Genomic DNA, 20,361 nt, shown 5'->3' with positions numbered 1-20,361 from the left:
CAAATGAGGTGAAATGTTGAAAAGCTGCTCGGTCTCACAAAAGAAGAAAACACTAAATAACAGCAGTTTTTAAGTCTTTAATATTTTATAATCTCACATCTGTAATATCTTTGTGAACCAATTTAAAAGAACAACTCTGGACTTGAAAAACTCAGATTATTTACATCTGCCACTCATTTCACATTTCACAGCCATGTCTGTGAGGAAAGCGACACCTAGTGGCCAAACTTTGGTTTTACATCTCAGTGTAGCTCTTCACCTCTTTAATGAAAATGTCTTCAAGCTGCAGAACCAGCAGATCAAAGTCATTTATCTTTTGTTTAACATGATGTTGTTACAGTTAACGTGACACGTCGGCCATCTTTATTTAAAGTCTTTGATCTTATGTCTCCTCGAGGATCATAGTTTCTTCTACATGTTTGAAGTGGAGTGAGAGAACAGTTCTTCAGTTTCCTGTCATCTGCATCTTCACCACTAGATGTCACTAAACCTGCACATTAGTCCTTAAAAAAACAAATGTGTCTTTTTACCCTTTATAAAACTTGAGGTTTTGACATCATCAGAGCAAGTACGACATTTTAAAACCATCTTTAAGGTCGTTCACCTTAGAACCTGTTTGGATCTTCTCTGAGGTTCCACCACCTTGTTTTCTTCAGTGTTGCAGCACCGACAGCAGAAGAGTCGTCTGATGTGGCCGTTGAACTTCTTGTCTCTGACGCCGTAGAGGAGCGGACTGAGCAGACGTGGCAGCACATTGGTGAACAATAAGGTGAAGAAGAGGAGGGTGGTGCGGTCGTTGGGCCACGTGGTGACTGGAGCGATGTTGATGAAGGGCGAGAGGAACGACAGCGTGCAGATGAACAGCTGGACTCTGACAGAGAGAAAATCACTTTAATCTGAAATGTGTGAATTCATTTCTCTGTTGTGACCTTGAGTGTGATGGAGTTTGTAAAATGTTGTGCAGGAGATTTCCACAATAAAGTTGAACTCAAGTATCAAACCAACGTGACTTCACAGGCTGGTTGGTGAGCTGCTGCTCTGAAGCTGCACTTTGACTTTATGTTCTCTGCCATCTTGGTTTCTGGAAACCAGAAGTAACCATATTTGGAGGAGCAGGAGGTGGAGCCTTGCTGAGAGCTCGATGACACGCCCCCATGAACCCATTGGACGGAGCTAGATGTCAATCATAATCTGGTGTCACTCCTGGTGTTAACATCCGTCTGCTGATCACACAGCACATGAAGTAACTGAGTGTTTGTTTGACTCCAGAGTTTCTGAGGCTCATTTAAACATCATGATGAATCACATTGTACGGCTCAGTCCCAGTAGACGCTCCCAGTCAGGACTCAGTGTGAAAGTGAAGATCTGGATTCATGATCCCACACCGTCCATTATGAACTAAATACATGATCCTAAGTTTGTCATGTACATAATAACATCACAATAAAACATGAACTGTGAACCAGTTCATCTTCATGGGTATGAACTGGACTTTGAACTGAGTGGCTTCAAGAGTGAACTGGTTCAACAGGGAGGAGGAGGAGCCTGAGAACAGGGAAGTGTCAGACTCCATTTTCACCTGGACGAGCAGAAGGAAGGAAAGTGAGCAGGTGAGTGTGAACACAACTTTCTGAAAGTTTCACTGTCTCACTCTCACACCTGCTGTTAACATCCTTCTGCTGATCACATGACTCTAAGTTTGTCAGTTCACACCTGGTGACAGACGTCATGTGATCAGATCCCAGAGACACATGTGAACAGCAGGTCTGGATCAAAGAGCCTTCAAAGGACTAATTAACAGAGTTAACTCACAGCTTCACTTTTTATCTTCATCTGTTCATCAAGTGTTTAATAACACAACGTGTTTTCACAATCATACGTTACAGTCAGTGTGTGTGTGTGTGTGTGTGTGTGTGTGTGTGTGTGTGTGTGTGTGTGTGTGTGTGTGTGTGTGTGTGTGTGTGTGTGTGTGTGTGTGCATTCCTGCACGCGTGTGCGTGTGTGTGTGTCCTTGCCTGGTATTTTTGGGTGTGTTTCTTGAATAGACTGGTTTGTCCTGTTTCCTGTGAGCTCACAGTGTTTTTCCTCACAGACTGAAGATGAGTGTTCAAGAGGAGGAAGAGGAGAACAAAGCAGAGTCTACAGGGTCCAGCTGTCTGTCTCTGAAGAGTGACTGGTCCAAAGGACGTCTTCCTCCAAACTTCAGTAATGAACCTGGACCCTCACACACAGAGTAAGAGACTGTTTCTACTGAGACCTGCTCTGAAGAGGATCTAGTTTCCTCTAGTGTGGCCCCTGCATTAGGACACAGCTTCATTGAAGTTGGTGACTAATCTCCCAGAATCACTCAAAGAGCTCAGACCTCCACCAAGAACCAACACGCTCCTTATGAAACCACTTTGAAATCCACTAGAGACTAATTTTGAATTGGATCTGCACCAAATTCCACACACTGGTAAACATAAGTCCTCTGAACCAGTCTATGAAAGAGGACCCCCCCCCCCCCCCCCCCGATCTGGTTCACAGACCACAACCTTCCACCAAATTTACTGGTACTCTGTTGTTTTTTATAATCCCACTAACAAACAAACCAACACACAAACATACTGGGTGAAAACAAAACCTCCTTACCAGAAGTAATGACAACCTGTGACTGTGACATGTGACTTATCAGGACATGTCTTCACAGGGAGAGGAAGAGGAGTCATGTTTCTGAGGAGGAGCAGTCGTCCTGCTGTGCTTCGTGTCAGGACGTCCTGAAGGATCCAGTCTCCACCAGCTGTGGACACTGGTTCTGCAGACAGTGCATCACCTCATACTGGGACCAGTCTGGCTCTTCAGGAGACTCCTCCTGTCCCCAGTGTGGAAAAAGATCCAGAACCGGAGCTGGAGGTCAGACAGCCGGTCAGAGCAGCACTGTACATGTGTCTGCTGATGTCTTCACTTCTGACAACAGCACATGTGGTTTTATTTTGTTCCTTCATACAGCATCAACATTTAACATCGTTAGAAAAGCACAAAGTTAAAAAGCTTTTATTTTCTGTAGTTTTTCTGTATCTGATGAAAACAATCAGCAGATTCTCAGATTCTCTGTCTCTCACATTGTTTCTTGTCTTTCAGCAGATCGTGGTCTGCAGGAGGTTTCAGATGAACATAAGCTCAGTGTGAGGAGGAGATGTGAACATGTGACTGAAGGAAGTGATGAAACAGGAAGTAGAACCCTCCTCAACAGGATCTACACTGAGCTCTACATCACAGAGGGACAGAGTGAAGAGGTTAATACTCAGCATGAGGTGAGGCAGCTTGAGACGGCTTCCAAGATGAAGATCCTCCAGGACACTCCCATCAAGGTCCAGGACATCTTTAAAGCCTCCACTGACCAGCAGAGCAGCATCAGAGTCGTCCTGACCAACGGAGTCGCTGGCGTTGGAAAAACCTTCTCGGTGCAGAAGTTCACTCTGGACTGGGCAGAGGGTTTAGAGAACCAGGATGTGGGTCTGCTGGCTGTGCTTTCGTTCAGGGAGCTGAACCTGGTGAAGGACCAGCAGCACAGTCTTCTCACGCTGCTCCATGTTTTCCATCCAGCGTTACAGAAGCTCACTGCAGAGACGCTCGCTGTCTGTAAACCTTTGTTCATCTTTGACGGCCTGGATGAAAGCAGACCTTCTCTGGACTTCAACCACAGGGAGCTTGTGTCTGAGGTCACACAGAGGTCATCAGTCAACGTGCTGCTGACAAACCTCATCCGGGGGAATCTGCTTCCCTCGGCTCTCGTCTGGATAACCTCCAGACCTGCGGCGGCCAATCAGATCCCTCCTGCATGTGTTGACAGGGTCACAGAAGTACGAGGCTTCACTGAGGCCCAGAAGGAGGAGTACTTCAGGAGGAGATTCAGTGATGAAGAGCTGTGCAGCAGAATCATCTCACACATCAAGACGTCCAGGAGCCTCCACATCATGTGTCAAATCCCAGTCTTCTGCTGGATCAGTGCTACAGTTCTGGAGCACATGTTGACCACAGACCAGAGAGGAGAGCTGCCCAAGACCCTGACTGACCTGTACTCACACTTCCTGCTGGTTCAGACAAAGAGGAAGAACAACAAGTACGGTGAGGGACATGAGACGACTCCACAGCAGCTGACGGAGGCTGACAGGGACGTTCTCCTGAAGCTGGGGAGGCTGGCACTTAAACATCTGGAGGAAGGAAACATCATGTTCTACCAAGAAGACCTGGAGCGGTGTGGGCTTAATGTCCCAGAGGCCTCAGTGTTCTCAGGAGTTTGTACTGAGATCTTCAGAAGAGAGTGTGTGATCTTCCAGAAATCAGTCTACTGCTTTGTTCATCTGAGCGTTCAGGAGTTTCTGGCTGCAGTCCACATGTTCCACTGTTACACCGAGAGGAACACAGAAGAACTCAACAACTTCTTTGGAACATATGGGGACACAGAGGGTACCTTCTCCCTGGAAGATTTCCTGAAGAGAACCATGGAGAAATCCCTCACCAGTACAAATGGTCATCTGGACCTGTTTGTTCGCTTCCTTCACGGCCTCAGTCTGGAGTCCAACCAGAGAGTCTTAGGAGGCCTGTTGGGTCGGACAGACAACAATCCAGAGATCATCCAGCGAATCATCAACAACCTGAAGGAGATGGAGAGTGATGACATTTCTCCTGACAGAAGCATCAACATCTTCCACTGTCTGACTGAGATGAACGACCACTCAGTTCATCAGCAGATGCAACAGTTCCTGACGTTAAAGAACAAATCAAGGGAGAAACTCTCCGGGATCCACTGCTCAGCTCTGGCCTACATGCTGCAGATGTCAGAGGAGGTTCTGGATGAGTTCAACCTGAAGAAGTTCAACACGTCATACCAGGGTCAACAGAGACTGATCCCAGCTGTGAGGAACTGCAGGAAGGCTCTGTGAGTCCACACCTGATCAATAACATGTTCAATCAGTGGAGATGAGTTGTTCTTCAATTACACTCAGTGTTAAATGATCCTCATTGTTTTGGGCAGCATGGTGTTGCAGTGGTCAACACTGTTAGTGCAGCCTCTCTGTGAGGAGGAGGTTCTCCTGGTGTCTGCAGGGTTTTCTCTGGGTTCTCCAGCTTCCTCCACAAACCCATTATTATCATGTACATATGAGAACAAAAAAAAACTAGATTAGATGTTTAGAGTGAAATTCAATGTGATCGCTGTGCTTGAGTTTGAGTGTTCAGACATACAAGCATGTGGGGTGCAAGGGAGATTATTGTCAAACAAATTTAAATATTAGACAAAGATAACCAGAGTTAATACAAAATGAAGTTTTGAAATGATGATTTCATTTATTAAGGAAAAAAGCTGTCCAAAGCGAATGAACTGTGAATAACCACATGTTTTGAAAGCAGAGTCCAATTTCACTAGCCACACCCAGGCCTGATTATTGCCAGACCTGTAGAATCAAGAAATAACTTAAATAGAACCTGTCTGACAAAGTGAAGTAGGCTAAAAGATCTAAAAAAAGCAACAGATCATGCCGCGATCTAAAGAAATTCAAAAACATTCGCTTGAGGTGTTTTCAACAAAAAGGGGATTTACCAGCGTGAGGGTCAAATGATCACATTTTGTATGAACGTTGTGTTTTCTGATTTAATTCTAATAAATTTGATTTTTTTTTTTTAATTACAGACTCGGTGGTAGTGGATTCTCAGAGACTCACTGGGAAGTCGTGGCCTCAGCTCTGAAGTCAGACCCCTCACATCTGAGAGAACTGGATCTGAGCTACAACGAGCTGCAGGATTCAGGAGTGAAGCTGCTGTGTTCTGGACTGGAGAGTCCAAACTGTCGACTGGAGACTCTGAGGTCCTTAAATCCTTCTTCACTTTTCAGACTTTCTTTCTTATTGGGTCATTATTTATTTAAATTGTTTCAGTTCTGCTCTGCTCACTGTCCCTCAGTCATCTGTCACTCACCCAGCCTGTCAGTCACGTCCACCTCATCAACTCCATTCACCTGCACTCTCCTGCTCCTGATCACTAAGAAAGTGTCAGTGAATAAGATGTGGACTGAGGCCGAGCACTCGTCCACCTCAGGTTTTCAAAATAAGACACATTCTTATTGAAACATGTTGGACAGTTGATAAGTATAGAAACAAACAGGAAGTGACTGTCAGGAGCCATCCCTACTTTAAACAGTGTTTAATTACACAAACCTGCTCAGTGACCAACACACAGAGAAGAAGCTGATGAATGAAACAATGGTCCAACATGTATGATCTGATATTTATCTTCAGGTCACAGAGTGGACTGAGGTCAGCAGCATGTTGAGAGTCTGTGTTGACATGATGACGATCCACAACAACAGGAGGACACATTCAAATATTCATATTTCTTTATCCAGGTTGTATCACTGCAGTCTGTCAGAGATCAGCTGTTCTTCTCTGGCTTCAGCTCTGAGGTCAAACCCCTCTCATCTGAGACAACTGAATCTGACTGACAATGACCTGAAGGACTCAGGAGTGAAGGAGCTGTGTGGTTTTCTACAGAGTCCAACCTGTCGACTGGAGACTCTGAGGTCAGTTCACTTACTGTATTTTGTAGATCTCATATTTATAAACAGCATTTATACACAATTTCTCATTTAATTCAAATTTAACATAATTCCTCTTCATACATAACTTGAATTCATTCATTAATTAATCTGTGACATTAATATTAATATTAATATATTTTTAATATTGAGTGACTTGTTAAAACACTGAGTTTAGTTCTGGATTTTCCTAAACTGATCTGCAGGACAGAGACCGGGTCCAAATCTATTTGTACTGAATCAGGACTCGTTTTTAGTCCAACATGTCTGATTTCATATTTATCTTCCATGTTATGAGTCTGTGCTCACATGAATATGTGTCTGTTATTTTCACCCATGAACTCAGTTTAATTTACAGTTAAGTTTTATTCTTTATCCAGGTTGTGGCACTGCAGTCTGTCAGAGATCAGCTGTTCTTCTCTGGCTTCAGCTCTGAGGTCAAACCCCTCTCATCTGAGGGAACTAGATCTGAGTAGAAACGACCTGCAGGACTCAGGAGTGAATGAGCTGTGTGGTTTTCTACAGAGTTCAACCTGTCGACTGGAGACTCTGAGGTCAGAGTCAAATCATGTTTTAATGTTAAAAGTGTGTAGAATGTAGTGACATCTAGTGGTGAAGTGTTGTGTTGCAACTGGAGTGAGTCAGGCTCAATGTGACTGAAGTTTTACTGACAGAGAAACAATCCAATGCTGGACAATGTGTACATGTAATGTTTCTGTGGAAGCTAACCAGGACTTGTCCCGGTGGTCCTGGTGACTGACCAAATGACAGCGTGCTGCGTTATCTGGGACTGGGCTCAGGGTCCAGAGTCCAAGTTGATTATATTTGATGTCTTTTATTTTTAGGACCAAGTTCTTCAGCCCTGTTTCTTCCGCTTTGGGTTCATTTCCAACATGAAACCCTTCCTCTGGTTTCAGGACTTACACCGGCTCGTCCATGCCTTTATCTCTTCGCCACTATATCTCTGTCCCGCCCTGTACACACGTGTTCCTCAGGCTCCTGTTATGTTAAGTTGCAGGTTCACTGTGAAGGAGTTAGTGAGATCTCCAGGTGTCGTACATGTGAACTTAGTCCACTTGGTCACATATATGACTCCTGAACATGTCCAACAAGATATTTAGAGACATCTAGTGTTGAAGTTAGATATTACAAACAACTGAACCCTGAGGACACGAGGACTTTTAAGATGTTTTCAGTCATGAACTCTGTAAAATAGTGTCTGGACATTTTCTGGAGTTTGACTTTCACATATGAAGAACGGGTGGAGCAGCAGGAGGCCGGACATGAAGTATAAATCCTGCTGTGGAAATATCAGTGTTGTTGTTTACAGCTCATCCACACCGGCGTCGGCCCTCATCACCAAAAGCTCTGGAATCTCCTTGTGTTTCAAAGTTGACGTCTTCGTCTTCTACGTGTACGGCTCCTCTTCTTCATCCTGAGATATTTGTGTTCTTCCAGTTTCACATCCGTCTCACGTGTTTGTGTCCACTCGCTATCTGTGAATCCTCTGGACATTCACCTGCTCTATTCTCACATGAACTCACCCACAAACTTTATTACGAGGCTGCAGGAAAAGTTCCAGAAAATGTCCAGAACAACTTGAATCAGACTTCAGGTCTGAAAACAGAGACAGTGATGTTTAGTCAAAGTCCTTTATTTTGACACTGATTCTGTTTAAGTTACAGATAAGTTTTATTCTTTATCCAGGTTGAAGGACTGCAGACTGACAGAGATCAGCTGTTCTTCTCTGGCTTCAGCTCTGAGGTCAAACCCCTCTCATCTAAGAGAACTGGATCTGAGTAGAAACAATGACCTGCAGGACTCAGGAGTGAAGGAGCTGTGTGGTTTTCTACAGAGTCCAACCTGTCGACTGGAGACTCTGGGGTCAGTTCACTGACTGACTTTTGTAGATCTTATATCTATAAAACAACATTTATACACTTTATACACATTTTATCTCATTTAATTCAAATTTAACATAATTCCTCTTCATACATAACTTGAATCCATTCATTAATTTATCTGTGACATTTGAAATACTCAGCTATTTGTTAAAACACTGAGTTTAGTTCTGGATTTCCTAAACTGATCTGCAGGACAGAGACCGGGTCCAAATAATATATTTGTACTGAATCAGGACTAGTTTTTAGTTCAATATGTCTGATTTAATATTTATCTTCCATGTTATGAGTCTGTGCTCACATGAATATGTGTCTGTTATTTTCACACATGAACTCAGTTTAATTTACAGATAAGTTTTATTCTTTATCCAGGTTGTGGAGCTGCAGTCTGACAGAGATCAGCTGTTCTTCTCTGGCTTCAGCTCTGAGGTCAAACCCCTCTCATCTGAGAGAACTGGATCTGAGAGACAACAACCTGCAGGACTCAGGAGTGAAGGAGCTCCTTGATCAAAAGCAGAGTTCAACCTGTCGACTGGAGATTCTGAGGTCAGTAGATGGTTGGAGTCAGTCCACGCTGCTTTCATCAGTATTTTACTAAACACAGTCAGTATCACAGATCCAGGGTCTGTGCTACCAAGCAGGATTTGTGGTTATCAGGTTAAATTCAGGTTGAGTTTTTTCAGTTCTACGAAGCTCGTCCACTTCTTAACCAGGTAAACCACCATGGTAACTTCGGATGACGGCTAACCTGCTCCAGGTCAAGTTGGAGATCAACCCGTATAAAAGCTCCGCCCACTGACCACAGTGACTCTACACTGTTGTGTGGTGCACACTCTCCTTAAAGGGACGGATAAGGGAAGTTTAAATCAACGTCTGGTTGGTTCAGTTGATCTCTAACTCACCCAGAACATCTCAATGTCTCCAGACTCATCCTGTCACCAAAACACCAGATGACCTCAGCTTCCTGGAGACAGGTCCATGTTCTTCTATCGAGTAGTGAAGACAGAGGTTTCCACCACAGTGTGTGTCCTCAGAGTCAGTTTGTGTTGTCAGAGTTGATGTGAAGACGACAGTTGTTGTTTTCATGTGAACAGGATATGAAGCTGGACCACAGCTGACAGCCTCACACGAGGGACAGAGACGGTGTCGTCTTCATCTGATCTGAGACAGTTTGTCCTCTCACTTCATCAGTGAAGAACTGATCAGGTGGATCTTTGTCACAGCTCTGAGATCAGTGGGACTGAAGCCTCTCCTCATCACATGGTAACCAGGAGCTCTTTATACAGAGCAGAACCTCTGCTGAGGTCCATCTGTCTCATCTGGTCCCAGTTTGTCAGAAGCAGATGTTTATCAACACACAGTGAAACATGGCTTCACCTGTAACAGCAGTAAATCCACCTCTCAGGTGTCCACTCTGCACTTTGACATGCAGAGGACACACACTGAGCTCTTAGCGTGTTCATTCCAACACGTGAACATGAAGCAGAGAGGAAGCTGCTCCACCTCTGATCAGGACTGAAGTCCCTGCTGCTCTTTCTACTGGATGAGCTGCATCACTGACTCACAGCTGATGAAGTGAGTATCTGTGACATTGATGTCTTCTTCTCTCAACAGGTGGGAGTGGTCTCAGTTAAGGTGAGTGTGAAGAGGACAGTGTGTGTGGACGGAGGCTGAGCTGTGTCCTGAGGATCCAGAGGCTGAAGCAGCAGCAGCTGTTTGTGAGATGAAGCCGGAGCACCTGGAGAAAACACGGGGAGAACATGCAGACTCCACACAGGAAGACCCCATCTGAACCGGATTCAAACCAGCAACCTTCTTGCCCCGATTGTTTTTATTCACATGAAGAATGTGTTTATTGAAATAACACAACACAAGCAGAATATAAACCCTCTATAAAGAGCCACATACAGTGTGTTTAAGTTTGTGTTTATTATTTTCCACCTTTGTCCCTCAGTGTGTCTCCATGTGTGTGGAACCACATTCTGTGTATATGTTTGTTTATGATCTTAAAGTTCCTGGATTCACGTCACAAATTGATTTAGTTCAACACAAAGTTCAACACATTGAAATCACTTTGAGTTTAAAATCAGAGTTTTGTCTTTGACACAAAAGATCAAAACTCTTGACTTAAAAATGGGACGTTTTCATTTCTGCATCAGGTGCAGAGCGGTGGTGGCTTTTCTACTTTTGACCCACAGGTGGCGCTGCAGTATAACAGCAGCACATCCCAGTCAAAGCCTTTATATTCAGTCTATGAGTCAAACACATGGATCATTTCCTCTGTGACAAACCAGATGTAACCAGAAGAAAAACATCTCAGAGAGAAAAGTTCTGTTTCTACTTGTCTCTGCTTTAAAGCTCAATAAACATCCTTCCACCGACTTCACTGGAATCATGACTCAGCTTTTCTTTCCTCTTCAAACAAACTGGTGGAAACATCTCGATATTACACAAACGATTTCAGACAAACGTCCTTGTGCTCTGCATTACGTTGCACACACCATAATTACTAATTAACTTTAAACCATTTCTAAACCAGGTTGTAATTTAAGAAATGAAATATGTCTGTGAGTGTGCGCTGCAGGAAAGGGTCTCGTCTCAGACAGGTGTTAAACCTAATGTGGACTTGACGGTGTTTTTAACAGAGCAGCCGGACTTCACCTCTTCTCTTCTTCCTGCTGCTGTTTAATCCAGTTTCTCCTTCTCTCTCTCCGTTAGAGAGAGAGAAGGAGTTTCTTCTCTTAGTGGCCGGGGGTTGAAGGACACATGAACTTTTACAAGCTTGTATTAATTCACTTTAATGTAGTTGATTGGTCTGAGTGTAGATCAGGAAATGCTCAAGTTGAAAAATACTTTGTTATCAACGTTTGTTTATGGCTCTGCAGGTTTATTGGTGGATTTACAAATGACATAAAACAATATGAAAGGTCACTTTATTTTCCTTGTATAATAGCACAACTCCTAAATACTTTGAGACATAAATTCTATTAATTTAATTTCTACGTACTTAATGGCTGCAATTGACTGAATAATCGAGTGGTTGATTGAAGTTTGAATCCAAACTACTTGAGGCCTCCTGAGGTCACATGTCTCACTCCTACAGACACAGAGTTCAGTCCTTATCACACTCAATGGAAGTGAGTGACGGACAGCTGGAGAGAAACATTTATATCACATGTACTATGATTTCTTCTTTTGGTCCATGTCCCATCTGCTAACATGGAGGAGGCAGGTTTATGAAATGTACTGCAGTCAGCCACCAGGGGGCATTTGAGATGGTTTTCACCTGTGGGGAGCTGTCATGTTGACCCTGGTGAGGACAGTAGGGTAATTAATTGAATGTGTCCTCCCTCCTCCCTCCTGACCTGCGCTCACTTCACATGTTAACGATAAACACATGTCGGAAATTATTAGGACACGTAGAGTAGGTTACTTTGTGTTTCTTTTATTTGCTCTAGTGTTTATGAGACACGTATTTAAACACATACCCAAAACGTTTTAAAATGTTGTGCGCACGCAGCTCAACTGCCTCACACAACACAACACAACACAACACGTGTAGGACCAGGACATCAGGACTCATGATCCGACATCTTCTGTTAATGATTAAATTCGTGTTCGTATGAACTTTAATCTGAATTCAGCAGGTTTTTATAAAAATCAGTTCTACATTTGAGTGATGATCCAAGAGCAGAGGAGCAGAACCACTTGCTGACCAGCGGAGTGATGCACCTCAATGCATGGTGCTGCTTAGAGAGGGGAGGGGGGGGCGACCCTGACACAGTAGAGGTTTGTCTCAGTCGAGTGTTCTGGCAGCAGCACACAGGTCTAAACTGAACGGATATCTGTTGAAGTCTGATTGCTGAGTTGAAAAGCTAATTTTGTACAGAACACACAATAGTAATGGTCAATAATACTTTTAAAACCACGTTCTAGAAAACGAATGAGTTCAAATGTATCTGATTGAACTAATTAAAAAGCAGTAATGACTGAGGATTTGATTTATAAATAGAAAATAATTTTTTTTGTTATATTGAGATGCATCGACGTGGTGGATGTGAATGGTCGACTGCTAAAGGTCGAAATATGCTACTCCGACTCCATTGAGCGCAGAGGGACGCACGGTTCCCACAGACTCTTTTTCATTTATGCTTCTCCTAAAGCTGGGGGCTGAAAACAATTCACCGCTAGAACAGTAGGTGGTGCAACGGAAGACGAGCTTAGAGAAGCCTACCTCTTTTTGTAAATGGAAGAAGTCCATGTTTGTTTATTTACCTCCTCCCGGCTTTCCTCACACACAGTGAACGATGGCAACTAACAGACAAAGGCTGTTGATGGAGCTGGAGCTGCTTGACATGGAACAGGACTTGCTTGTAACGTATTTTATGAAACAAGTTTGAGGTCCGGTATTGAGATATTCCGGAAATTACGTCGTGCGGAAATGATGTAGTTAGCGAACCAATCACAGCCAAGGGCTGTCCCTAGGCTCTCCGAAATGCCCATGGATAGTTAGAAAAATCAGAGGTACACGAAAAGCTCTCTGAGGCGCTCGGAGAAGGCGTTCCTCTGTTTGTGTCAGTCCGTGTCAGTCAAAACGGAGAAGCCTATATCGGCCTTAACTCGTTATTGAATTGTGAGGCAAGTGAAGATGCACATTTCTACTGCACCCCCATCTACACCTGACACCTCCACCCATTGGACGGTGACAGCTGTCAATCACACTGTGGTATCCCCCCCCCCAACACATCCGGTGCTCTGTGGTCTGTTTGACTCTAAATGATCATAATTCACTGAATGAACATCAGCTGTTTGAAGAACACTTGAAACTACAGACTGAGACATGAACTCCTGAATGTTTACTGATGTTATAAAGTCAGAATGTGTTTGTTCTCATATTCTCAGTCATTGTTTAAAATCTGTCTGCACAGCAACAGGAGCTTCACTACGGTGTGATGGTTGATCTCAGTTTACATTTCAGGTGCTTTTTCAGGTGCTGAAAGTCTTGTCTCGTGGCCCATAAACGATCGGACTGATAAATCTGGGTTACACCTGAATGATGATACAAGAAACAAAGAACACGTGTTAAATGTTTGGGGAACAAGTTCAACAGGGCATTCCTTATAACGTGGGCTCAATAGGTGAGCATGCACAGCAGCAGCTGAAAGCCATGAAGCAGGATGGTTTCACTTCCCTTCTTTGCATCTCCATCCCCTGATTTACTCCCTTTAGCAGCTTTAGCAGCAGGAAGATGTTGAAGTAGGCGTAGAGGAGCGTGAACCAAACACCAATCAAGAAGGGGTCTGACCTGGTGTTTCCTGAAGGTGTGAACCAGTGAGCAGTTGATGTAGTTGATGGTCAGACAGAGAACCAGTAGGAACACATTCTTCTTCACAGCTGTTTCCTGAGAGTCTCGATCACTCGTCACATTAAAGTTGTACGAGGAGGAATTCATGGTGAGGATGTGAGGATCCTGCAGCTCTCTGCTACAGGGAAACATTTTAAATATGTTCAGGTCGTGTTCAGATCGGTTCTGTGACTTCAAGCTTTAACACGTTCTTCTTTGGACCAGAAACAAAAGGAATACGTCTGATCAGCTGTTCAAGTTAGTTAGGTTGATGGATTTGCATTAAACATTTTATGAAGCAGAAACAGATCCAGTGTTCTTATTGGAAAGGATGCAGCAGGATATGATAATAAGTGCAGAAACATTATAATGAAGGCAGGGATCACAGATGTTACGCTGACAGATGTGAGCTCATCGTGAAGAGAAGGACTGATTTCCTGAAACTTGCTTTGGAACAGCAGAGATGAATCAGTCCTTTGGTTTGACGGTGAAACCATTCAAACCCAGTAATATCCATCTCAAACACACAGCTACACTGGTACTGGTCTTGAAGGTCTCTGCAAACTGACACCGTCCATTATTAACTGAATACATGATCCTAACTCTGTTATCTACAACATAACATCACAATAAAACATGAACTGTGAACCAGTTTATCTTTATGGGTATGAGCTGGACTTTGAACAGGTTATTTACATGAGTGAACTGGTTCAACAGGGAGAAGGAGCCTGAGCACAGGGAGCGGTCAGACTCCATTTTCACCTGGACGAGCAGAAGGAAGGAAAGTGAGCAGGTGAGTGTGAACACAACTTTCTGAAAGTTTCACTGTCTCACTCTCACACCTGCTGTTAACATCCGTCTGCTGATCACATGACTCTAAGTTTGTCAGTTCACACCTGGTGACAGACGTCATGTGATCGGATCCCAGAGACAGATGTGAACAGCAGGTCTGGATCAAAGAGCCTTCAAAGGACTAATTAACAGAGTTAACTCACAGCTTCACTTTTTATCTTCATCTGTTCATCAAGTGTTTAATAACACAACGTGTTTTCACAATCAGATGTTACAGCAGTGGTCACCAACCAGTCAAGAGTCTTCACTGTGGATCCCAGTAAAGCTCTGGACTCACTGGCTGAGGTGTGAGGAACATCGACCTGCAGAGCCAGGTAAACACACACACACACACACACACACACACACACACACACACAAAAACACACAGACACACACATATGAACATGATACTAGATGTTGAGTTTCTTCTCTTAGTGGCCGGGGGTTGAAGGACACATGAACTTTTACAAGCTTGTATTAATTCACTTTAATGTAGTTGATTGGTTTGAGTGTAGATCAGGAAATGCTCGAGTTGCAAAAATACTTTGTTATCAACGTTTGTTTATGGCTCTGCAGGTTTATTGGTGGATTTACAAATGACATAAAACAATATTACATGAAAGGTCACTTTATTTTCCTTGTATAATAGCACAACTCCTAAATACTTTGAGACATAAATTCTATTAATTTAATTTCTACGTACTTAAGGGCTGCAATTGACTGAATAATCGAGTGGTTGATTGAAGTTTGAATCCAAACTACTTGAGGCCTCCTGAGGTCACATGTCTCACTCCTACAGACACAGAGTTCAGTCCTTATCACACTCAATGGAAGTGAGTGACGGACAGCTGGAGAGAAACATTTATATCACATGTACTATGATTTCTTCTTTTGGTCCATGTCCCATCTGCTAACATGGAGGAGGCAGGTTTATGAAATGTACTGCAGTCAGCCTCCAGGGGGCATTTGAGATGGTTTTCACCTGCGGGGAGCTGTCATGTTGACCCTGGTGAGGACAGTAGGGTAATTAATTGAATGTGTCCTCCCTCCTCCCTCCTGACCTGCGCTCACTTCACATGTTAACGATAAACACATGTCGGAAATTATTAGGACACGTAGAGTAGGTTACTTTGTGTTTCTTTTATTTGCTCTAGTGTTTATGAGACACGTATTTAAACACATACCCAAAACGTTTTAAAATGTTGTGCGCACGCAGCTCAACTGCCTCACACAACACAACACAACACAGCACGTGTAGGACCAGGACATCAGGACTCATGATCCGACATCTTCTGTTAATGATTAAATTCGTGTTCGTATGAACTTTAATCTGAATTCAGCAGGTTTTTATAAAAATCAGTTCTACATTTGAGTGATGATCCAAGAGCAGAGGAGCAGAACCACTTGCTGACCAGCGGAGTGATGCACCTCAATGCATGGTGCTGCTTAGAGAGGGGAGGGGGGGGCGACCCTGACACAGTAGAGGTTTGTCTCAGTCGAGTGTTCTGGCAGCAGCACACAGGTCTAAACTGAACGGATATCTGTTGAAGTCTGATTGCTGAGTTGAAAAGCTAATTTTGTACAGAACACACAATAGTAATGGTCAATAATACTTTTAAAACCACGTTCTAGAAAACGAATTCATAATTCACTGAATGAACATCAGCTGTTTGAAGAACACTTGAAACTACAGAATGAGACATGAACTCCTGAATGTTTACTGATGTTATAAAGTCAGAACATGTTTGTTCTCATATTCTCAGTCATTGTTTAAAATCTGTCTGCACAGGAACAGGAGCTTCACTACGGTGTGATGGTTGATCTCAGTTTACATTTCAGGTGCTTTTTCAGGTGCTGAAAGTCTTGTCTCGTAGCCCACAAACGATTGGACTGATGGGTTACACCTGAATGATGATACAAGAAACCAAGAACACGTGTTAAATGTTTGGGGAACAAGTTCAACAGGGCGTTCCTTATAACGTGGGCTCACATGTTCAGGTCGTGTTCAGATCGGTTCTGTAACTTCAAGCTTTAACACGTTCTTCTTCGGAACAGAAACCAAAGGAATATGTCTGATCAGCTGTTCAAGTTAGTTACGTTGATGGATTTGCATTAAACATTTTATGAAGCAGAAACAGATCCAGTGTTCTTATTGGAGAGGAAGCAGCAGGATATGATAATAAGTGCAGAAACATTATAATGAAGGCAGGGACCCCAGATGTTACGCTGACAAATGTGAGCTCATCGTGAAGAGAAGGACTGATTTCCTGAAACTTGCTTTGGAACAGCAGAGCTGAATCAGTCCTTTGGTTTGACGGTGAAACCATTCAAACCCAGTAATATCCATCTCAAACACACAGCTACACTGGTACTGGTCTTGAAGGTCTCTGCAAACTGACACCGTCCATTATTAACTAAATACATGATCCTAAGTTTGTTATCTACATCATAACCATCACAATAAAACAACTGGTTCACAACTGTGAACCAGTTCATCTTCATGGGTATGAACTGGACTTTGAACTGGTTCCACAGGGAGGAGGAGACTGAGAACAGGGAGCAGTCAGACTCCATTTTCACCTGGATGAGCAGAAGGAAGGAAAGTGAGCAGGTGAGTGTGAACACAACTTTCTGAAAGTTTCACTGTCTCACTCTCACACCTGCTGTTAACATCCGTCTGCTGATCACATGACTCTAAGTTTGTCAGTTCACACCTGGTGACAGACGTCATGTGATCGGATCCCAGAGACAGATGTGAACAGCAGGTCTGGATCAAAGAGCCTTCAAAGGACTAATTAACAGAGTTAACTCACAGTTTCACTTTTTATCTTCATCTGTTCATCAAGTGTTTAATAACACAACGTGTTTTCACAATCATACGTTACAGCAGTGGTCACCAACCAGTCCAGAGTCTTCACTGTGGATCCCAGTAAAGCTCTGGCCTCACTGGCTGAGGTGTGAGGAACATCGACCTGCAGAGCCAGGTATACACACACACACACACACACAAAAACACACAGACACACACACACACACACACACAAACACACACACACACACACACACACACACACACCACTTCATACTGGTTTTGTGTGAGTTTCAAAGTGAATATAAAGTTGAAGAGCTTGTGTTTAACCTTAATTTGGGCACAAAGCCATAGAACTGAGTGGAGATACAGAGTGCTGCTTCAAGCTGCTGACTGATGTGTGTCGTATTCTTTTCCAAATATGAGAAGAGCCGTCTCGGTTTGGTTGAACAAGCATTTATTTAGAAACAATGAAAAGGTATGAAAAGTTACAGCAAAGCAATGGGCACCCAACGCACAACCCTAGCCCTCGAGCAGTTTCGGGCAGTAAAGAGTCACATCACACGGACGGCGATTGATATATTTTATAACAATAGGTATAACTTGAGAGATTTTTGATTGATTTTTATCAATGGATATGTACAGTAAGTTTCAGAACAATACTAAAACCTACCTAGAAAATAATATTAAATATTAAAACATCATCAACCACAGTATATACTACATCATTAAAACACCACTGCTTGATGAAGCCATCCATGTCCTTCATTTCTTTAGAAAAAACTAAAATCTACCCACACTCTTGCTCTCAGCAACAAGATAAAGGCCAGTCTTTTTTTAAGACTGGCCTAAAAACCTTTTTATTCAAGAAGGCGTTCTTACTTTGAGTTGAGTTTTTAGGACTTTTGATTTCTCGGATAAAGAGTGCCTTACAAATAAAATGTATTATTTATTTTATTATTATTATAGAGCTTCCTGTCCTGTCCTGTCCTCCACTCATTTGATTTCCTGTATCTTACTTCTAAAATGAAGGCACTCTTACTCCATGTCTCACCAAACTGTTTAAAAACCTTCTGCAGTGTATTACAAAGGTAACTGAGTCTTTTACATTCAGTATACACTTTGGCAGGAGTATACTGCACTTTCTGAAGATGCTAAAATTGTGTTTAAAACAATAAAACCGGTCCAACCTCACCATGGAAATGAGATCCCCTCTGCAATGAGTCCAGGTGTACTGTCTATTACTGTCATTCATCCTTCTCCACACATCACACAGCTCATGGGCCTGCAGCAGCTGCCTCAGTTCATTCTGTGAAGCTCTGTGGGGCTCCAGGTGGTTCCGGTCTAAAACATCATCTTCTGTACAATTAAAATCTCCTCCTAAAAATCAAAAATCATACATTTTTACTTTGCTTAAAGCCGTGTCTAAAACCTTTAAAAAACAGACTCTGTCAGGTCCTGAGACCAGAGCATACACATTCATAAAAACAAAATAAAACTGCTCGACCTTTGCCCTCACCACCAGGAGTCTGCCCTCTACCCCCTCCTCCACTTCTAAGGACTCTGATGTGAAAGTCCTGGAGAAGATGATGCCCACCCCCCCACTGGTTGTGCTTAGGTGGCTCAGGACCACCTGCCCTCCCACTTTCTTTTCCAGTCATTCTCATTTTTAAGGTCACTATGTGTTTCCTGTAGGAACATCACTTCAATTCCTTTCAGTTTTAATTGCTGGAACATCAGAGACCTCTTCACAGCGTCTCTGGCTCCGTTTATGTTCAAAGAAGTGATCTTTAAAAGACTCATATTGAAAAATATAAAAAAAAACACAAAAAAACAGGACTGATTTGTAATCAGGATGTGCTTTATTGATCATCATCATTGTTTTTCTGTTGTCTAATTCTCTAAACAATTTTCTTTATATCTATATTTTGTCTATATATCTCCTGGTCAGTGAAACCTCCTCTGCCTTTGCTGCTCATGTGAAGCCGGGCAGAGTTTGAAACCTGCTCTTTATCAGAGAAGTGATCCTCTACCCTTAAACCCTTCATGTTCTTGAATCTTTGTGGGTTTGGGTGCCATGCAGTCGAATCAGGCTGTACCGTAATGATCCTTCTGCAGGTTCACCTACGGAAACCTTGTTACGACTTCTACTTCCTCTAGATAGTCAAGTTTGATTGTCTTCTCGGCGCTCCCCCAGGGCCGTTACCGACTCCGGCGGGGCCGATCCGAGGACCTCACTAAACCATCCAATCGGTAGTAGCGACGGACGGTGTGTACAAAGGGCACGGCCTCAGCAGCCTGTGAAAGACTGTTTAGTGTTGCAGGGCTCATCTTCAGGCCAGGTAGAGCATGCATAGGCTCAAATAACTTTGAGAATCTGCTGCTTTTGCAACTGAACAAAGCCTTTCAGTAGTGTTGTTGTACATACAGGATTTAGTCCAAAGGTCTCAAGGTCTCTTCCAATAAAGGTTATTGATAACATTCCATTGAGGTTTGACTTTTTGCACTATTGTAATACTTATTGCCAACTAGTTATCATGTCGTCCGCTCCATGAAATGCATGTTAATGCTCAGTAATACAAATATGGTAATTTAATGTATTTACATAAAAAAATCCCCTTACATTACATTTACTTTTATACTTATAGTTTTGAAACCAGTACTTTTACACTTTTACTTAAGTAAAAAGCTTGAGTTGATACTTCAACTTCTACAGAAGTATTTTTAAACCCTAGTATCTATACTTCGACTTGAGAAATGAATGGGAATACTTTTGACTTTTGAAATGGGTAGGCTACAGGAAGTGTTGCAAATATTTGTGTTTGTGACGTTTTCAACAGATAAAGATTGAAACTGGTGTGAAAGATCATTTCACTGTGTTCTGCTGTAAACTGAGCGCAGA

The 20,361-nt window shown here is 42.9% G+C and overlaps 1 protein-coding gene across 4 annotated transcripts; it reads left to right on the top strand.

The window, feature by feature from the left end:
* The first annotated feature begins 1,222 nt into the window (after positions 1–1,222).
* On the top strand, positions 1,223–10,854 carry LOC128461421 (NACHT, LRR and PYD domains-containing protein 3). 4 transcript variants are annotated; one of them, XM_053446347.1, is made up of 10 exons: positions 1,223–1,610; positions 2,093–2,233; positions 2,690–2,892; positions 3,121–4,921; positions 5,672–5,845; positions 6,383–6,556; positions 6,952–7,125; positions 8,279–8,455; positions 8,845–9,018; positions 10,087–10,854. In XM_053446347.1, exons 2-10 carry the CDS (start codon positions 2,100–2,102, stop codon positions 10,109–10,111), a joined length of 3,036 nt encoding a protein of 1,011 aa, XP_053302322.1. In that variant the 5' UTR covers positions 1,223–1,610; positions 2,093–2,099; the 3' UTR covers positions 10,112–10,854. The 4 variants fall into 4 exon arrangements, with proteins under 4 accessions (XP_053302322.1, XP_053302328.1, XP_053302336.1 ...); XM_053446353.1 differs by lacking the exon at positions 8,279–8,455; XM_053446361.1 differs by lacking the exons at positions 6,952–7,125; positions 8,279–8,455.
* Positions 10,855–20,361: the final 9,507 nt, after the last annotated feature.

Source organism: Pleuronectes platessa, chromosome 2 (genome assembly GCF_947347685.1).
Source record: "Pleuronectes platessa chromosome 2, fPlePla1.1, whole genome shotgun sequence".
Taxonomy (NCBI): Eukaryota; Metazoa; Chordata; class Actinopteri; order Pleuronectiformes; family Pleuronectidae; genus Pleuronectes; species Pleuronectes platessa.
The sequence above is the reverse complement of the archived record's forward strand: the minus strand, read 5'-3'. Positions and strand labels throughout refer to the sequence as shown.

Bases quoted from the DNA above. Each gene is read 5' to 3' on its own strand.
- LOC128461421 (XM_053446347.1), top strand. From the start codon at position 2,100: ATGAGTGTTCAAGAGGAGGAAGAGGAGAACAAAGCAGAGTCTACAGGG. The intron at 2,234-2,689 runs GTAAGAGACTGT...ATGTCTTCACAG, and splicing joins CCTGGACCCTCACACACAGA to GGAGAGGAAGAGGAGTCATG. The intron at 5,846-6,382 runs GTCCTTAAATCC...TTCTTTATCCAG, and splicing joins TGTCGACTGGAGACTCTGAG to GTTGTATCACTGCAGTCTGT.